Source organism: Cheilinus undulatus, linkage group 8, assembly GCF_018320785.1.
Source record: "Cheilinus undulatus linkage group 8, ASM1832078v1, whole genome shotgun sequence".
NCBI lineage: Eukaryota > Metazoa > Chordata > Actinopteri > Labriformes > Labridae > Cheilinus > Cheilinus undulatus.
In genome coordinates, this window is record NC_054872.1 from 8,033,643 (window position 1) to 8,053,773 (window position 20,131).

General features: G+C 39.0%; 1 protein-coding gene across 2 annotated transcripts in view; it reads right to left on the reverse strand.

The window, feature by feature from the left end:
- LOC121513429 (neurocalcin-delta A) overlaps positions 1–20,131 on the reverse strand; it is a 140,666-nt gene that overhangs the window by 17,043 nt on the left and 103,492 nt on the right. For both annotated transcript variants that reach the window (XM_041793186.1, XM_041793185.1), the window contains one exon: positions 12,067–12,478. In XM_041793186.1, the coding sequence (XP_041649120.1) occupies positions 12,067–12,444 (378 nt within the window). In that variant the 5' untranslated portion in view covers positions 12,445–12,478. The remainder of the gene's footprint in view (positions 1–12,066; positions 12,479–20,131) is intronic.

Here is a 20,131-nt window from a genome sequence, read left to right on the forward strand (position 1 = left end):
GTCTAGCTATTAATACATGTTGGGGATTAGCTTTTGGTCAATTCAGAATAACCCAGAACAACACATTTTTAAACACTCTAATTCCAAGTAACCAATAAAAACTGAAATAATCTAGAGCACGAAGCGCATTGCCCAGCTTAAGATGGTGTTTTGAATACAGTTAGTGCCAATATTTAAGTGCAGAACAGGATTTTATTTTTTTTTTTTTTGCAATAAAGCTCCCTCATTTCAAACACATGAACAAGCCCCACTGCTGACATGGTCGACCTATTCCTTCATTATCACTGGAGGAATAGTTTCTTTCAACTCAGTCTTGCACTGTCATACCATTATATCTTTTACTAGAGGTGCTACTATGACCCAGTGGTTGGTTATCTCTCATGCTAATGGTCGGGGGTTCGATACCCATCTCTTGCAGTCACGTGTTTAAGCCTCCTTTGGCGAGAAACTGATTTCAAAATGGGTCCTGCTGCAGAGTCAGCAGTGATGCAAATGATAAGTTAAAATTGATGGACACCATAGATCAGGGGTTCCCAAACCCTCATCCACCAAAATAACTGTGACAAAGACCGGGGACCCCCACTGCTCAGCCAAAGACATTGCTTTGATTTCAGCATAAATATTAACAAATTAGCATGTTTTCATTTTTAACTGAGCCAATTGTATTCATATATTTCTACAGAAATGTGCAAATTATACAATCTAAAATCATTTAAAAATACTCTCTGTTTCATGGAAGGCATCTCGCAACTCCCCAGGGGTCCTGATCAAGGTTATCATAGTTTTGGATTTTTTATTTTGTTTTCACTTTCACTTTTTTACTGCTGGTTTGTTAGTTTAGTTTTAATTTTGCAAACATGCTTTGTTTTAGTTTAGTTTTTATTAGATTTAGTGTTAGTTTCTGTTTTTTATACGTGTCAGGGCCGTGTGAATATCACACATTTTTTAAATCATATTCTAACAGGCTACTCTATTCTTTTATCACTTTATTGATTTAAAGTTAAGGTTTAATACAACTCCAGACATAAAACTACTGCTGTGTGAAGTCTTGACCAATCAAATCAGGCCATTTTACACTTCCCAGACTTGGGTGTAGGTGTCAGTCAGTATGGTTGTGCCAAAGGCTACAACTGGTTATTTAGTCTCTATTTTTATGTTATATTAGTTAGTTTTGTAAGCACACTATACAGTTTTAGTCAGTTTTAGTTTATTTGGAAAAGCTTAGTTTTTATTTAGTTCCAGTTAACTAAAATGATTTTCAAATTTTAGTTTTAGTTTTGTAGTTTTAGTTAACTATAATAACCTTGGACCCAATCACCACTTTGGGAACCACTCCCATACATTACAGCCTCTGGTATCAGCGTGTGACTATGACGTCATACATAAATGTGCCATGCAGTGCACAGAATGCGTTTAGGGACAAGGTCTGCAAAATAGCCTTGGCTACAAGCCTTTTATACATTGCGTTGGTTGCACTTAAATTAAATGCAGCAATACTTATGTTATGTATTGTCCCTGGCAAATAAACCGATAAATAAATAAAAATAATCAGGAAGTAAGAAATGGCCTCGAAGCATAACTGCTCAAGTCAGTGGTTCCCAAACTTTTTCATCCCTTTGGCAGATGATATTATTTTCAGGCCCTTCTACCCCTCACCATACATATCTACATGCAAAAACATGTAAATGTACCACAAACACATTGCCATTCACAGGGCTGACATATAGAGACAGACAACCAGGCACGCTCACATTCACACGTACGGCTAATTTAGAGTCACCAATTAACCTAATGAGCATATCTTTGGTGGAGGGAGGAAGCCAGAGTACCAAGAGAGAACCCATGGGTGCATGGAGAGAACATGCAAACTCCGCACAGAAGGGCCCTGACCAGGAAGCACACCAGGGACCTTCATGCTGTGAGGCAACAGCGCACCGCCGTGCCACCCACTCCTTTCCACTACAATCCAAAATGCTGGCAATGTCTTGGACTTGCACTGCAATAATATTGTTGAATCTGTAGTGACTTCAATAAACTTCTTCTCTTCTACAGGGCTGAAGTCATAAGCCTTCTCAGATTTTCCCATCATGATGTCACATGGGGAGTTAGCACCGCCATCAGGTTCAGTTGGCCTTCCCTGCTTGGAAGAAAGTTTCGCCCTCCTCTCCTGATCCTCCTTTCATCTGCCAGCTGAGAGGAGGATCAGGAGAACCCCATCCATCCAAGCCACATCCATTTCCTGAGAGGGGCGGGGTCAAAGGCGGCATCAGACAGCTCTAACGTTTAAAGCCACAGACACAGAAACAGCTTGTTCTGAGCAGGGCTGAAATAGAGGTTTGTTTTTTTTTTGTTTTTTTTTTGTCCACAAACTTCACAAGCATGTTTTGGGGACCTCTGAGAACAATATAAACTTGTCTTAAAAGGGTAAAATATGTGAAATATGGCTTAGGCAATGAGGCTATTGAAATTCAAGTCAACTACATCCTACTATTTCAGAGCACCAAATGTGTGAACATTGATCTATTTAAGGGACAACTATCCAGACATGATAAATGGTACTGAATAGCCACTGTAGTGAACATGAGCGAAAGCAATAATGGCAGCTGAAAATAATGACAACACAACTATGGATCACACAAAAGACTCTCTTATTCTTCAGTTCCACTTCTTTAAAAAATATATCAAAAGACCATTTTCCCCCCAAAAATATTCAGCTTCATGATTTCACTTTGCAGAGACAAACCCTCAGTATACAACCGCTTTAACACTTTTAAACTTCCATTGGGTAATATTTACCCATGTCTGCTCTTCAGTCGAGTCTATCTTTGTTTTACTAGAAGTTATCCTGATTAGTAACATTTGTGACTCATTAGTAGAAAAGGATGAGAGTCTCATCATTCTCAGAAACTATCAAGTATCCTTTGATAAGGGTCTGGCCTCTAAGTATTACAGTAAATGTTTCCATCCCCATTTTAACTGTCAGCAGATATCCTGATAAGTGATATCAGATATGGAAGCAGGAGCTTCCTCAATCATCCGTGTTAAGTCTGTTTAACAAAAAAGGAGACTTGAGAATGGCATTAAGAGTACACTCTATTTTCCTGTCTCTCTTTTTGTTATATTAGTATTTATTTTGGGGGCTTTTACCTTTAATGGATAGAAGAGCTGAAGAGAGACAGGAAGTTTCAGGAGTTAGAGTGCAGCGAGTGGATATGCAGCGACCAGGATCAGGATGTGAACCTGCAGATTCAGAGAGAACGACAAGAACTACAGCCTCTGCAAATGGCTACCTGCTCTACCTGCTGAGCTGAGAGCCAGGAAGACTAGAGGGAGGGATATTGTCCACTTGTTGTCATTTCCTCTGACACAGCCAGCTGAGCTCTCTCAAGGCTTTCTGTATAAACAAGTAAACAAACAATATCACCTCACCCTCACAGCAGATAAATATAGCGACTATATCTACCACAGCAGTCTGAGCAGTCATCTATTCATCCAACAAGCTATTCTGCACAGTCTCACTGAATTACCAGTGTGAATGCTGCCTCTCCTTCTTTTGCCAGTTCAGACAATGAACTTCCTCTGTGCCTATCTGCTCCGCTGACTCCTGTTTTTACATGAAAGGAAGGCAGAGGCTTCAATCAGCTATTGATGAGGGAATGAGACAGTTTTATCTCCACACTGCATTCAGTTTCTGTAATTATCTTAAGATTTGGTCATTATATGAAGAAAAAGAGACAGACTGGATGAAATCTCTCTCATTAAATTACTACCACGGCACTGTTAATTATGAACATCACCAGCACTTACACAGAGACCATTAGCTCTCTGGCTTTAGCTTCAGCTCAACAAACCACTCACCACTGACCTGCTGGTACAGCTGAAAGCAAATACTGTGATCGCACTAAGTTGCAGACTTCACTCCAAGACTGTGAGCTCAGCCATCAGCTCAACTTCACCAAGGTCAACAAGCCAGCGCTATCTGACAACTCGGCTTCCTCTTTGCAGAAGCAGTCAGCTTTGATCTGGAAGAGTCAAACCACAAAAGGCATGGAGGAGAAAGATGGAAACTGCATTTAAACACTTTAAGAACCAAATGCCACGTGTGATAACACTGGTCTTTGTATACTGCAATAACAATGGGAGGTGTGACAAATACAAAAATATGAAAGGCTGCATATTAACCATAACTCACAGCTACATGAGCACCTCCTTTTGTTTTTTTTACATTTTCACATGTTTCTACAAATAAAAACAGTTTTGTTTTCACCACTTTAATGGCACTTATAAATTCACATGTGTCTGATAATGATCGTAAGGTTAAAATGGTGTGAAAGCATGGCTATTTTGCTCAGGTTTTCATCCAATGGTTAAAAGTGTAGGCATGTGTTGAGTAAGAAAGCATTGCTTGTTTACAAAAGTATTATCTACTACAATAAATTCAGACTTTGCAATGTAAAATGGAGATACTCAAACATTAATAAAGATGTAATTACTACTAACTGTGCAACTCTAGTGTAGATGTGCTTCTATAGTTGTAAATCTCACAGCCCATGACTCTGTTTTTACATTTCACTTCAGCCATGATAAATGACACTGTCTAACTGCATTTATAAAACATAGGTATTCTGGTTTGAGCTGGGGGATATGGACTAAAAGCAAAGCCATAGCTCTTTATTTTTCAGCTGGTAATTCAAGACATTTGCCCTTTTTCTGTAAAGAAATAATAAGTAATCTCATTTGAAATTACACAGTTCTGCCCAGAACCTGTAAGCATCGTTGGGCCAGAAATTGAGGCCGCCACCATCAGGCGGAAAGGAGGATTGACACAACCCCGGTTATGCTCTGGATGTCCTTGCACATTACCAGGGGCATGGGGAAATAATCTGTTGGAAAAAAAAAGACAGTCCACACCTTTAGGGCGGAGTAAGTGGTGGATGTGGCAAGTAAGCATGGCCTAGAGCAGGGGTGTCAAACACAAGGCCAGGGGCCAAATCTGGCCCATGGAATAGATATACTCGGCCCGCAAGATCGTATCATATATAAATATTTTAATTGGCCCCGGCAGTATGAGGTCTGCAGATTTCCTCCAGCATAAAAATTGTAATTTAGAGTGGATGATTTAAAACATTGTTAATTCGTGAAAATTAGATAGATCAGATTAAAAAAATCAGGAATGTGTATGATAAATTAATTTGTGTATTCAATACATATTTCATATTTTCAGTTCTGCAGCTCACAATTTTAGATTCTCAATTATAACTAATATTTGACTTTTAAAACTCATAACTTTGAATTTTATCTCACATTCTGACCTTGTCAATTTTTTATTTGACATTTAATCCAATATTTTAGACTCACAATTTAAATTCAAAATCATATTTTGACCTTTAAAACTCATTATTTTGAATTCTATCTTACATTTTGACCTTTAAACTCATGATTACGAATTTTCTATCATATTTTAACTTTTTAAACTTATGATATTGAATTTTATCTCATATTTTGACCTTTTAAAGTCATGATTTCCACTATCTATCCCATAAATTTGTCTTTTAAAGAAAATATTTTGACTTTTAATCTCGTGTTTTAACCTAATAAGTTTGAAGGATTTTCAGCCCTTAAACTTATCATTTTGACTTTATTTTATCATCAGTGCTAAGTTTTTATACTTCATTGCTGTTGAGAATGAGGTTGACAGTTTATGGCTGAATGCTGACCCTATTTGACTCTCTGGTTAGACCTTATTTCAGAATCTGGCTCCTGCTGTGATTCAGGTTGACACCCCTGGCCTAGGGTACCGGTGCAGGTAGTAGGGTTGTCATGAGTCCCTTGTCCTGCTACGGTTGTCCCAAGGGCCTGAAAACCACCAGCAGTCTCCGAGTGTATCACCAGGGGTGAAAACACCGGACAAAAGCGATGTTGAGCTTCACTTTGGCAAGTGACGTGTGTCAACATGGTGTTCAGCTTGACCCTGGCTCCGCCCCATACAGCCCCAGATTGTGGCACAACTGGCTCAGATATGAATTATTACAATCCTTCATGCCTGAAACTTATGCACATGACTGTACACCTTAAAAAACTTCATATATCACCTAGACTTTCTCCTGGTTCTACATTGAGATTTTAGATGGAATAAAGACTGAGTTAAAACTCTGATTTTTGAGAGCATAGGAAAAATGAAACACTTAACATTTTATGACTGATTACAAACTACCTGCAGTCTCCACCATCTAAGCAGAATGGTAAGCCGTTAGACATCCTTGTCTTTTTATTCACTTTAATTGATTAACCCTACAGACAGGCTTGAGTGTCTGAGTCATCCTCATCTTCCTTTTGTCCTTGCTAGAAGAACCACCTTAATGGAAAGTAGGCAGGTGGTTCAACAGTCAGAAAGTGGAGAGAAGTAGCAGGCTGTCACTGTAGTCTTCAGGTATGAAGGTTAATTTAACCTTGAAGTGATGACACGTGGGCACATGCGAGACAGTGGAGATTCATATATCTGAGGATTAGCTTTGGCTGCGAAGAAAGGAATCAGAAAGGTTGGCTTCATTGCCTCAACTCCCCAATGACTGTCCTTGTAGCATGAGTGATTAAGAGTGTCATCACCTCCCTTACAGATTTCACCAAGCCATGCAAACGCCTGGGCGTCATGATTAAAATGCAAAAGAACTTAAGTGCATCCCCATCCCTGCTGCAGAGTAACAAAAGAGAGTGGGGAAAAGGGAATTTGACCATTATGGTTTCTCAAATCAAGCATGGTGCTTGATAAAATGGATACTAGTGACCTGATGCATGCATACTTTCTGTCATTAGTCATGGTGTACTGCCCATAATATTCACTGTTGAAACAAGGTAGTGGTGAAACTGTTGATATCAAGATCAACTAGCAACTGATACAACAGAGGAGGAAGTAGAAAATAATGGGAAGACACACAAACTGAGATACTGCTTCTGTGTGGGGCTGTGACTTTCTCTTTACATGAGAAACCCTTGATCAGGAAATATCACTGCTCCCATTTTTCCAAAAATTTTTATTCCATATAGCATCACAGCTGAGCTGTTGTATACTGCAGCAGTAAACTTAGCAAAGCAAACTCTGCTTGAGTGCCATAGAGTCCATTGTTAGCTCCAAAAACTGAAGTTCTTAACTCGAGTTAAACGTGCCCTGTTTGTTGTCTGACAGCAGGCAGAGCAGAGACACACACTTGCTCACCAACACACACATTAACACACACGCTAATCTGTGTGTCATGTCCAACACTGTCAAAGCTCATATGGGAAAAAAAGACCACAAAACGATAAAAAAAAATCTATTTCTCTGAATCAATGTAAAAAAACATTTTATTGACAGAAATATTTCTTTTGAGTGTTTTAAATATGGATGTCCTTAAAGAGGATGAGAGTTAATTTGATTTTACTGATGCAGTTAAACAGTTTTTAAATTACTTTCAAAATAATCTAAATGCTTTTATTATTATTGTATGAGTGCATAGTGTAGTGAAATAAAGATGTGGTAGAAAATGAAAATGAAAGGTTTGATTTGAGGAGCATTAAAACAGACAGGTTGACTCTGAGTTTGACAAGACAAACTGTGTTGATAGCCTATTCAGCACAAGAGGAGTTTAAGCATTCCTGAATAGACCTGAATGCTTCCCAATTATGACTTCCAGCCATATAAAAGACATATTTTTCACTTTTTTATTTTTTCCAAAATAAAAAAAAGTGTAAAATCTCGGCTCGTGAGACAAGCGTCTTGTCACACCACTAATGAACATAATAATAAATTCCTAATTTGCAAATACACTCACTGACATCTTCATTATACACATCTGTGCAATGTTATGCCCACCAATAACAGCATCCCTAGTTCCCAGAGGTTACACAGCATTTTGTTCATGACAGTTATTTTTTTGGCAATTAAAGTATTTTATAATAGTCAAATGTTCTGCCTTCAATTTATATCTTTAAAACACATATGAACAGTATTCAAGGGATCAGAAGCATTTATCTTATTAATTTAAAAAAAAGAAACTCAAATAAAAATTTAATTGGCTGATATATTGGTGAATCAGAATTTTTTATTTGCCATGGTGCCAAAAATTCCATATTGGTTTGGCCCTAATCAAGAGACACACCAAATGCTGGTTAGCACTGGAGCTGCACGTCTACCTCATTTTGTCCCTTTCTCTGATTGGCCCATAATGTTTGTCCAATCACCTTCTGAGAACATTTTTTCCTCAAAGGTTTCGTGTTTCCCAGATGAATGTGTGATGGATATATGAAACAGATATATGAAACAGTCTATCATGTGTGTCAGGTTAGCTTTCTATCTCAGTAAAAGTACAATTTATACACACTTACACTATTGTCATGCATCCAAATGAAAGTTGTGGCATTAGCCATCAACTACTGTTAGAGTATTTTTGGCAGATTAAGTCTTCAAAAGTGTTTGATGTATTTTTGGATTCCCAAACATTTTGCATGTAGCCAAAGCTAACGCAGATCTCTCAGTGTTTATCTATCACAATTAATATCATTAATATCTTATCATAATAACTATTACAAAGAGTTTGTTTTATGTTTGGATTCTAATATTTTACACTCACGGTAAATAAAGCAGGTATGCTTGAATTAAAAAAAAAAACTTCTTGTGTATTTCTCTCTGAGTCATGTAATGTATATTCACAGTGCAGTTTGATAAATGTAAGTTGATATTAAAGGGGTAGGATTAAATATGTTTTTATTTCTTTCTACTGCTTTTTTTTTTAAGTTGTCATTTGTATGTTTGAAATTAAGATATCCATCAATTAACACAGTACTGTTGTCACAAATTGCAACATTTTTTCCCCTTATATAGAGTGGTCAATGAGAAAATAGATGTAAATCCCAAAATAACAACCACAGGATTAAGATTTTAGAAACTCACTGCATTTGTTTGGGTTAACATCCTGTTTTTTTTTTATATTGCAGAAATAAGAGATCACAATACCACCTTTTTTATCGTTAATATACAGACATGTAGGTGCATAAGCAGACTAGTGTTCAGCTAAGCTTTGCTGTATTTTTACATACAGACATGTAGGTGCATAAGCAGACTAGTGTTCAGCTAAGCTTTGCTGTATTTTTACATACAGACATGTAGGTGCATAAGCAGACTAGTGTTCAGCTAAGCTTTGCTGTATTTTTACATACAGACATGTAGGTGCATAAGCAGACTAGTGTTCGGCTAAGCCTTTGCTGTATTTTTAGGTTGAAATTGTGCAGAGCAGAGGGAAATCTACCTCTTCCTTTGTAGATAAGAAAAGAAGCCACATTAAGGGAGAGAGGCTCATGAACTCCTGACTCTTTCCATAACTGCTTTTACTGTAAGGTCGAGGAACATTTCCAATCAATCTCATGGTCTAAACGCATCCTTTAAGAACACCAACACTTCAGTGCTGATAGTAAACGAGTTCCTGAAGGGAATAACTCAGACGAATTGTGTCAGAAGGAAGCTTATCCAGCTCTGTCCCTGCAAGATCTTCCTCCCTCTTTGGATTAAAGCTGTGCCCCCTCCTGTTCTAATAAAACCAGTAATCTTTTTCCAAGTCTCATAAAGTGTGTCTCATGGACTCATTGGAAGGGCTGCTAAAACAATGGTATTTAAACACCACTGCCCAGGCTTTATGTTACAGTTTCTGTGTGTGTAGGTGTGTCTACATCTGGGCAGCAGAGGCACACATAAGTACGGCCTCATAGTCACAGACCACACCTGTGTGGAGGTAAAAGCTTCTTATAAGCACAATTTAAATCCAATCTGGCAGATGGCTGTAAAAATAAATCATTTTTATCATGTGAAGAGTGTCATAGTAGATCATAATTAAGGCTGCATTTCTGACACCTCAAAACCTCTTGACTGAGTCCTACATGTTTGTTTTGCCTTTCTACCTTCTATATGAACAATAGAGTTCTGCACAGGAACGAAACTTATAGTGCTGGACTAGTGGAAAGTCAAAGTCCATGATAAAGCTACACTGTGCATATAAAAGGTAAGCATGTGATGTCACAGTAGCACCAGTCTCCACCGTTCCAGTCGCTGAGTGGCAGAAAGAGCAGTCTAATGACAATAAGTAGTGAACAGCGTTATTTCAGCCTAAAACTGCCTTGTTTTTAATAACTATATCTTGATGATGTTCAGTGTGGTCAGTACAGATCCTCAGCTGATGGAATAGTATGTTAATAAAGACACAAGATGAAGCTCAGCTATTACTGTGATTACAACAGGCATTCAGTTAGATATGAATATTAGCTTCTCATTTCTCTTACCGTAAAGGAAATTAAGACTTTCAATTTCAGCAGGTTAACCATACAGAAAAAAATATCCAATGTGACACACATCTAATGAGACTAGCTTATGTTTTATAGCTGTACAAATAGTCCCTGGATGTGTGGAGCTGGGCAAAGCCTGTGGGATGACAGCTGTTTGATTACAACAGGCTGACTCAAACAGCTTTTGAAGCCAATCCATAGACTCCATATTGAAATCACGGTCTTAACCAAACGTTGGACCAACCTAACATCAGACAAAAAAAAATTCACCCTTGTACAGTGTGAGCAAATGAAGACTTTAGCTAGAGAGACAAGTTTGAGTGAGGCTGTAACCCAGTTTATTTCTAGTGCAAAAAATCAGCTTTTTAACATGTTATGTGTAGGGGACTTCTGGCGTTTCTGCAGCCAGCCTCAAGTGGATACTCGCTGTATTGCGATTTTTTTTGCACTTCCGCTTTGGCTTCATTTGTCAGGCCCAAGGTTGGTGCTTGTATTTATCACAGATGAAATAAATCTGTCCTCACAGAATAGTGTTCTTTGAACGTTTTCTGTGAACGTTTCATCAAGTGAATGTATCTCACACTATGAAAGCTGAGGGCTATTCTGTGTGAATTTATTAAAACGACATAAAGAGAGGCGCAGGTGGTCGGGTGGTTAAGGCACGCCCCATGTAAGAGGACGGCCTGGGTTCGAATCTGGCCTGAGGCCCTTTCCTTTACCGCATGTCTCTCCCACACTCTCATCCCTGTTTCCGACTCTATCCACTGTCCTCCTCTATCAAATAAAGGCACAAAAATGCCCAAAAATAAACCTTTAAAAAAAAAAAAAAAAAACATAAAGATTAAACTGTGATTCAAAATCAAACAAGATTAAGGAAAACAGATGGGGTACGATGATCTCATTTTAAATCAGGTTACACCCTGAATTTTTGAAAACAGGTCTATTAACTACAGTGGGAGCTTTTTAGTAATAAGCTGTAAAAAGAAGTAAATACATCATTAATATACGGAGAAAAACTGAACTGAAAAACAAAACTTTGACATTAATTCAGTTTCACATCCCTCACTGATGAACTGGGCTTGTGTTTGCCTTCAGGCTCGGCTCTGTGTACTTATGATCAGGTACATATAATGTCAGGAAACTCAATTTCTGACCACATATACGACCCGCGGTCCACTGTGTCTTTCGGAAATGGTTTGGATCCTCCCATTTTCATCCCCTGAGCAGCTCGCGTTTCGGAGTGTTTTGCCACTCAGCATGACTGAACTGCGTACCCTCTATAAGGTAAGTCTGTGTTTTCATCAGATTTAAATCAATTGAAATATTTGTAGTGAATAATTATGAGTTTTTTACATTTATGCTTATTTTACAAACTGGCTAAATAAAGTAATTTAAAGAAAAAAGGTGTTTTCACTTAAAGACTAAAATGATAGGACTTCTCATTGACTAAAATTTGACCAAAATGTCTCTGAGTTGTCATCGACTAATACTATCAGGTGAAGCATAGCTCAAATGTGACTACAACTAAAAGTCATTTTAGTCTGAGGACTTAGATTATGACTAAATGTAAATCATCTGACACAGTGACCACCATAGCTGACAAAAGATTGCATTGTCTAACCTCTGCATTCGAACCTGTAGTCTTGATTTTTAGCTTCTTTCTGTGTTCACACACTTGCTTGTTGATCTTTTCAGTTTGCAGCTTTAAAACATAAACTCACTGAGTCTGATGTGCCAGTCTGCCTCATGCACACTCACCTGAACAATCTCAAGCATCTCGGCTTTACTGATGTACCCGTTTCCATCCAAGTCGTACATACTGAAGGCCCATTTCAGCTTCTGCTCCAGCTTTCCGCGTGACGTCACACTGAGCGCTATGATAAACTCCCGGAAGTCTATTGTCCCATCTCCATTAGCATCAAATGTGCGAAAGACATGCTCAGCAAACTTGGAAGCATCTCCGTATGGGAAGAAGTTACCGTAGATCTTCTTGAACTCCTCCATGGAGAGGTTCCCACTTGGGCAGTCCCTCAGGAAGCCCTTGTACCACTCCTGGATCTCGTGCTCGGTGAAGTCGGTGCTCTCCAGGAGGTCCTGCATCACCTCAGGACGGAGCTTGCTGTTCTGCTTCCCCATGTCTGTCCGTTCTGTCGATTATCAGCACACACAGCTGGAAAAGAGAGGGAGGTTAGAAGGTTTGGTTTAAGAGTGGGATAAACACTGAGAGACAGCAGTATGTTCTGTTGACTTAAGGGATTTACAGGCTGCCATTTCCTATATGTCATCTTAGCTATTTTGAGCTGGCATATCTAACATTGTGAGGTGTGAAAAACTTGAATGCAAGGAATATTTCCATCAAATTTGAGTTTTTACTAAATATCCTCCATATGCATTATACTTCAGGTAAAGTGCTTTATATCATCAACCCATAAACTGCAGTGTTAAATCAGATAGTCTTTTCTGAGCCAAATAAAATGGCATCTACAGTCAGTCCATTAAAAAAGACATGAATTAAATTGTTGGAGAAAAACATCTCTTATTTCAGAGTTTAAATTGAAATCATACTTCTGTTATGGCTTCCGCTGACTTCTAGTTTAATCCTGTCTGAAACAGCCGGAAGACTTAGCCAAGGACACAGCTGCTCTGTCCCCGAGTGACTTTTTCTCTGAGTTATTTACCAAATATGTAAGCAAACCTTTTTAGACTTTATCGGGGAGAAAACCCATACTTTTTCAGACTTCTGGAACCTTCCAGGGAAAAAAAAAACACCTTGTGTTATAAGTGCACACAGCGCCATATGCAAACAACATGGATTTAACTGGTCCATAAAACCTCTACACACTTTCTAAGCTTACTTCAGCAACTGTTGAAAAACTGATGCAGCCAAACAACATTAAAGCTGAGCTTTAAAAACCGAATATGTGCTACTGAAAACAATTATAAATGCCATTCATGGAGTGATGTATTACTGTTTTAGCATAGATCTCAGCAGACAGGATAAAGCTCTGTAATCCCATTGTCAGTTTAAATGTTCATTTAAAGAGAAGAATGTAAAATCAGCTCAAAATAGTAACACTGAAACACAAGAAGTCTCATAGCTCATGAAGATCATATGTCTAAGTGGAGTGATGCTGCATTTGAAGGATGGCTAAGACATTTCAGCCATTAACACCTCAGTGAAATACCTTTAAAATGTCTTTTTCATATTGTAACTACAAACAATTAAATGTTTTATTAACCCTCTTTTAAGTCAGTGAAGGACGCCTGGAGTGCTGAGTAGTTCTTGTAATTCAGCCAGCATTTTAATTAGATCTTTTTTTAGTAAATGAATGATATCATACGACACAGATGTAGCCTTATAATTTTAAGATTCGTAGAATTTAGTTTAGAGCTCAGTTAAACACATTTAGAGTGTTGATATTAGTCCACACTATATAAAGTTAAACCACACTCATGAAAGTGTTTGATATTTTACAGTTTGATAGAGCTGCAGTAACTCTTGAGAAGCTGTGGCAAGTTGGGTCTGCTCTGGTAAGAACGAAGCAGAGCATCAACCTCATAGCAATGCAATGATGAAGAATGTGCGCTGTGTCTTTTAGGAGCATCTTAAGACAAAAGCAGGAACTCTAACTCAGTGAATAACTTCACTCATGGTGCAAAGGTGTCTCACATCAAAAATAGCAGCAATCTATTGAAACATGAGCAAAAGAATTCCTGCAGGGATTACTGTACACCAGGCAACATTCAGACACATCTGAACACTCTGCCCAAGGGCATGATGGGAAACTCTGCCCACTTATCCACCAGATTTGAACTCACAGCCAACAGAGGTGGAAAAAGTACAGGACTATAGTACTCAAGTAAAAGTACAGTGAGTCTGGTTAAAATGTACTTAAGTAGTCAAAATGTACTAAAAAAGGACAAGTGCATGAAAAAAGTACTCAATTACAGTAATTTGACTAAAAGAAATGAGTTCCTTTCCACCCCTAGAAATAACAGATACTTAGACTAAAGGAGAGCGTTACAGAGAAGGAAACTAGAGGGAGACTAGATAGGGGGGGAAACACACTCACACACCAGTGTGAGACTTTTTTTCTGTATACACTTATGATGACCTAAACAGGAAGTGCCTGCTCCTGGTCTCAGTGAGATTGTGTTTGCAGTACAGTGACTCTTCACATGTCTATGTCATATAATGTGCTGGTAATGGTATTAGATCATCGGTGCAACGACCAGCTCATGTTACATCAGATTAAAAAGGCATCATCTTGTCTGCCTTTTATGTTCACTCAAGTGTTCCTTGGAGCTGATACTGATGAATTATTTAAAAGCCTTTTACAGATGACTTCTACATATGAGGAGCTGATATTACTGTCCATGAGATGGCCTGTTAGGCTCAGCTTGGCCTTCACTCTGTGATGCCTCTATCCAGGTGAATGATTTACCTGGATACAGGCAGCCAACAGTGTCTAGTTAGCAGCTATGATAACATTCTGGCCAAAACAAAAGGTCTCAAAGAGTGAAATTCCCATGTTATAATTATGGATATTTGAGGACTGCTAAGTGTTAAATTATTGACTACCAAAGAGCAGAAGTAGCCTGAAGTTCTATGCTGCCTTTAAACAGTAAAATAATGGGGATAGTAGTTCATGTAATACAAGACCTTCTGCTCCTCTTCGGTAAAAAGATAAGAAGGCTGTGGGATTGGGAATCCTAATCCACACGAACATTCACAGTCATTAAGCCAGCAGCACATCTATCATATAAAATCAGTACAAAGGGGAGATGAAAGGAATTGAGTGGATTTCAGTGAAAAAAGAGATGACCTGCAAACAAAGGCTGCAGAGGCGATGCTGAAGTTCACTCACACGGAGTCTGAATGTATGCACTAAGTTTTATGGTGAGTTTTATCCATCCTATATTTTCAAACCTTTTTTTTAGCAGCAAGTGCAAGGAAGCATTTGTACAATTATACTGATCATATATGAAGTCGTGCAGCAATTTGCAAGAAAGTGATTTTTTTTAACAAGAAAATAAAGCTGCTTTTAGTCTTTAATGTATTCTCCTGCTGCAATTTTGATGTCTTTCATTTATATAGCCAAGGCCTGCACATTAACTTACACCCTTCATCCACTGTGACTAGTGGTTTCCCACTCCAGATTTTTACGAGCCACATTCTTTGTTGTTGGGGAAAAATGTTCTATGCAATGAAGATTCGCTACGGCATGCTAAACCAGATTAACTATCTTCAGCCCTGCTCAGAACGAGCTGTTTCTGTGTCTGTGGCTTTAAATATTAATGAGCTTTCTGACTCTGCTCCTGATCACACCCCTCTCAGGAAATGGTTGTGGCACTCCTGATGTTACAATATTACAGACACTTTATCCAAAGTTAAGGACTTGACTGGGATTCAAACAATTAATCTCCCAGTCTAAAGTGAGCAGGATAACCCACTGAGCTATCCAGCAGCTCAGCTGGTAGCTGAGAGGATCAGATGAGGAGGGTGGAACTTTCTTGCAAGAGGAGGGCCGACCAAACCTGGGGGCGGGTGCTAACTCCCCACATGAGGTCACGAGGGTAAAATCTGAGAACAGCTTGTTACAGCACATTTTTCTGAAAGGTGGAGAAAAAGAAGGTGGAAGGTAATGGATTTTTCTGGTTTTTGAGGGGTTTGTGGACAGACCAGTGTCACATATTTTTGTTAGAAAAGCCTGAAAAAGTGATTTTTGCATAATATGTCCCCTTTGAATTTAAATTACCACTGTACTTCCAACTTTCAAGCATTTTTTTCCTCATCCATCCTAGAAAATCACAAACTGACTGACAGATTTCGCGGTCGCAAATAGAGCACATATCTAACTCATCTGGTATCAGACGAAACACATGCTTTGTTCTCCCTCATCAGCCTGATCTCTGACGCACTCCTCCCTGCACAAATTAAACAGCACATCCATGAGAAATGTGTCACTTTGCAGTAAGAGACCGCTAAGACATAAGGGTCTGAATGTTCTTATCTGTCAGCATTTGATTTGCTGTACGTACGGCAGGAAAGCCACTCTAGCACACCAGTGCATAGAGAGTGACTCATTTTGCAGTTGCTAAGTGGAAAAATTTGCCCCCTTTTTGTGCAAATTGGCCTCATTGCAAAAAGCATGTAGTTTATAAAGAGTGGCACTAAAAGCCAAGCACAGTTAGGGACATTTTAGAGTGCACCTGCAATGCCTACCCGCTCCAGCATGCACCGCTGTGGCGTTCATACCCATGCATGGTTGCGGCATCTCCCTGCTGTCACAGCACTGTCTTTATTCATAATTTACATCAAGATGATCTGCCTTCAAGTGGCTTGATACTTTGTAAAGCCAGGAAAAATTCAGAATGACAGCATTCTGTGCAAAAGAAGGAAATGCTAAAATGGGCTTTTACTTTTACAATCACAAACCGGAGGTTTACTCGTACCTTGTTTATCTTTCCTGTGACACATTCTTCCTATTTGGAAACATAAAGCTTCCTTAATAGTAGAAGTTTAGAGAACAGCTCTATCAGATGGGCATATTTCAGCTTGTGGCCTTCATCAGGGTGACACTGCAGACATGTTCTGGCATTGTGGGCTAACTTATCTCCTAAATTAAGGTTCGTATGGCTCTCTATTGTTTTCCTGTCTAGGTCAAGAGTTGCGTGAGGCTCATGGAAAAAATAGACGAGCCCTCTATTCTCTAGATTCACGGGGGCTGTCGCACTTATGCAGGCAGTCTGAAAGCTCTATCTTGATAACATTCAAACAAATTAGGAATCAAGCCAATCACAGTGCTTTTGGTTTGTTTTCCTTCAAAACGCAGCTACGTTTTAATTTTGCTGCATGTACGTAGGCTTCCAAGTAAGCAAGGCTATGCAACCCTATAGCGTATGCTACAGTGTTGACTCAGTGCAGGTGTGTAAATCATGTATAACCCTATGATCAGAGGAAGTTGGGTATACACAGTACAGACGTATAACTGTGAACGTCTGTACTGTGTGTTCCTCTACAGATCCTGATGGTCAGCCCTTTCTCACAACAGCAGATGGTGCAGTGAGGGGAAATTATCCTCTAATTGATTCTAATTGATAATGTCTTCCTCTTATATGGTTTAATAAAATACAAATGTAGCAGATGTCAAAATGCCTCCAGGGGTGGCTGCAGTATTTACTTAATAGACTGTGATGGATGATGGATCACAGTGAGACTGACCTTTGAACTCTGTCTTAGAGAGAAAATGGGACATATAGAGCACTGACAACCTGCAGAAACAGGAAAAGAGGAACAACACCACATACTTTTGTATTAATTACTCTCAAAATTCGTTCCAATATTTCCCTTGCTATGTTTACTGTAGTCGGGAATTTTTGTTGTTGTTATTTGAAAACAGTCATGTCTTTTCAAAACCATCACCAGTCCAGGGAAACCATTTTAAAAATTCAAGCTGTTTCTATAAACAGCTGCCTGAATCCTGACTTTAAAATTATGACTCTTTTACTAGTCTTTCTTTGCCAATGTGGAAAGTTTTGTGGCAATGATGAGCTTTTAACTTTTTATTTAGCATTTATTACCAGTATGTATTCCTCTTAAACACTTAGGAATCATCAGCTTTTTCATGACATGTAAACAGGTTGTGATACAGACAAGAGGCTACCAAAAGAAGAGAAAGAAGAGGAAGCTACCATAGCAACCACCCAGGTCATGACCTGTCCTCTAGGCTGCACGTATAGATGTGTAGAAAGAGCGACGTTGCTGGGATCTTAAAAATTGATTTGAAGAACATCCATGGTGGCAGGATGGACTTTTTGGCGGATTAAAAACAAAAACAATCTTTGCTCAGGGTATGACCCGATTGGTTGCCATGGTAGCTTCTTCTTCTTTCTCCTCCTTGGCGGGTTAGTAAACCAGCTATGTGTATACCGCCACTTGCTGTATCAGACTGAGTACATACACAAGTGGGCCCGGGCATGGATTGAGGCTGCTAGTGTGAAAACACCCTTTGTCCCAAATCCTGGCGTGGTTGTATTCACACATCATCCAAACTGTGCCAGTGTCCACTTGAATCCTGCCACCTGCCCAGGTGGGCCCATTAGCACTCACACTGCTCAGGCTGGTGGCTCAAGTGCATCCAGGACCAGGCCCCTAGTGTGAACTACTGTGACCTTTTTCCTGTTTGGCCATTATGCAGGGCCTTTAATGTTGAACTTGACTGCAGCAGTAGTGCTGTAATCACAGCATATGCACTGAGAATTCATCAGGCGCTGCTAGACTACATTCTGAATGAAAACACTTCCTGACTTAATCGTCATTGTATGCCAGAGTTGGCAGACTCACACTTTGATATGCAGGAAAATCCCTGAATGCATGCCAGAAACAAGGATGATTTATGCTTAAGGAGCTGCTCCAGACATTGACCCTCAGAGTGATCACACTTCACTCTGTTGACATGATGCTGCTCTTTAATGGGATCAGAGGCTGCCCACTACTGCATACACTTATACAAGAATACACACATCCCTTGAGTCCTGTCAGCTGTTATTTAAAGTCTTTACATACATGCCTGTGTTTGTACACTCACAGACACTCATAGAAATAACTGCAGTGATGAAACATCTCTGTCTCACCTGATGAAATGCTCTGTCAACTGAGGATGAAGCTGCTGACAACAAGTGGGTGACTGTTTGTTCATCAGCTCATCTATTTATCTGTGTGATTGTGACTCTGTTCTTGTGAGAGACAGTTCAGACATCTTTTCAGCACATTCTTTTATGAGACAACTGTGTTTCATTTTTAGATTTCAGTTGTTTGTTGGACAGAGATATTTCTGTTTACCAGTATGTGGACAACAGCTCATGTATGTCCATCACTGTCTGTGAGAGAGAGACAGCAGCTGACATTAAAATAAGGAGGCACTGGTGAGTGTCAAAACATTTCGGTGCCTCTTAAGGCTGCTGCACGCTGAAGAGAATGTGACTGACAGAAAATGGTGAGGTTTGCTCCAGTTGGACGTAGAATGGCTACCAAAACTAGGGCTGTAAAGGGAGTGACATTTTAACTGTGATTAATCTCAGAATTTCTGTGGTTGATTGTGATTAATTGCATTCTTTTTTTTCACATTTTGAAATTCCATTATTTTGCATTTTGAGCTTTGTGTAAATTTGGATTTTTCTACTCTCTTGCAGGGTGACTTGCTGTTTGGATGCTTTAATGGGTGAAGAAAAGATTATATCATGAACTTATATTGGAAAAAAGGAACTTGCTATGGAATAAAAAGGAAATAAGTGGGAAGTAAATGTAAAAGGTAAGTGTTTGATTGCATAATGTGCAGATGACTTAAATTGTCCACTGAGCTGTCTTTAGCTTTGTTTAATTGAAATTAGACATTAAGGAGCAGTGGTGGACTTATTTTACATCACTGTGGCAGCGGCTTAACTAAAGTATGTTGAAACACAATAAAGCACGGGATTAATCATGATTAGAATAATGCACTAACTGTGGATCTTAACTGTGATCAAAGCCAGATAAAGTTCCTGTAAGTCGGCATTCTGGTGGTTGAGAAAAATGGATACAAAGTCGTTTCCTTCAAAATGATCATTTTTCGTTTTTTCTTATTTTATGCAAGTCCGACATTTAAACTACTCATCCCATGAAAAAAGTAACACAAATGTGATATTTAAAAAGTGTTAATGTTGTGTTTTAAAATGCCCTGTTGTCAGAGTTTCTGTGGGGAGATTGAGGGGAGGGTAAAACGAAACTGCTGGGTAATAATTGGCCACTCAGTCTGCCATTGTTCCTAGTTTCGCCCACTGA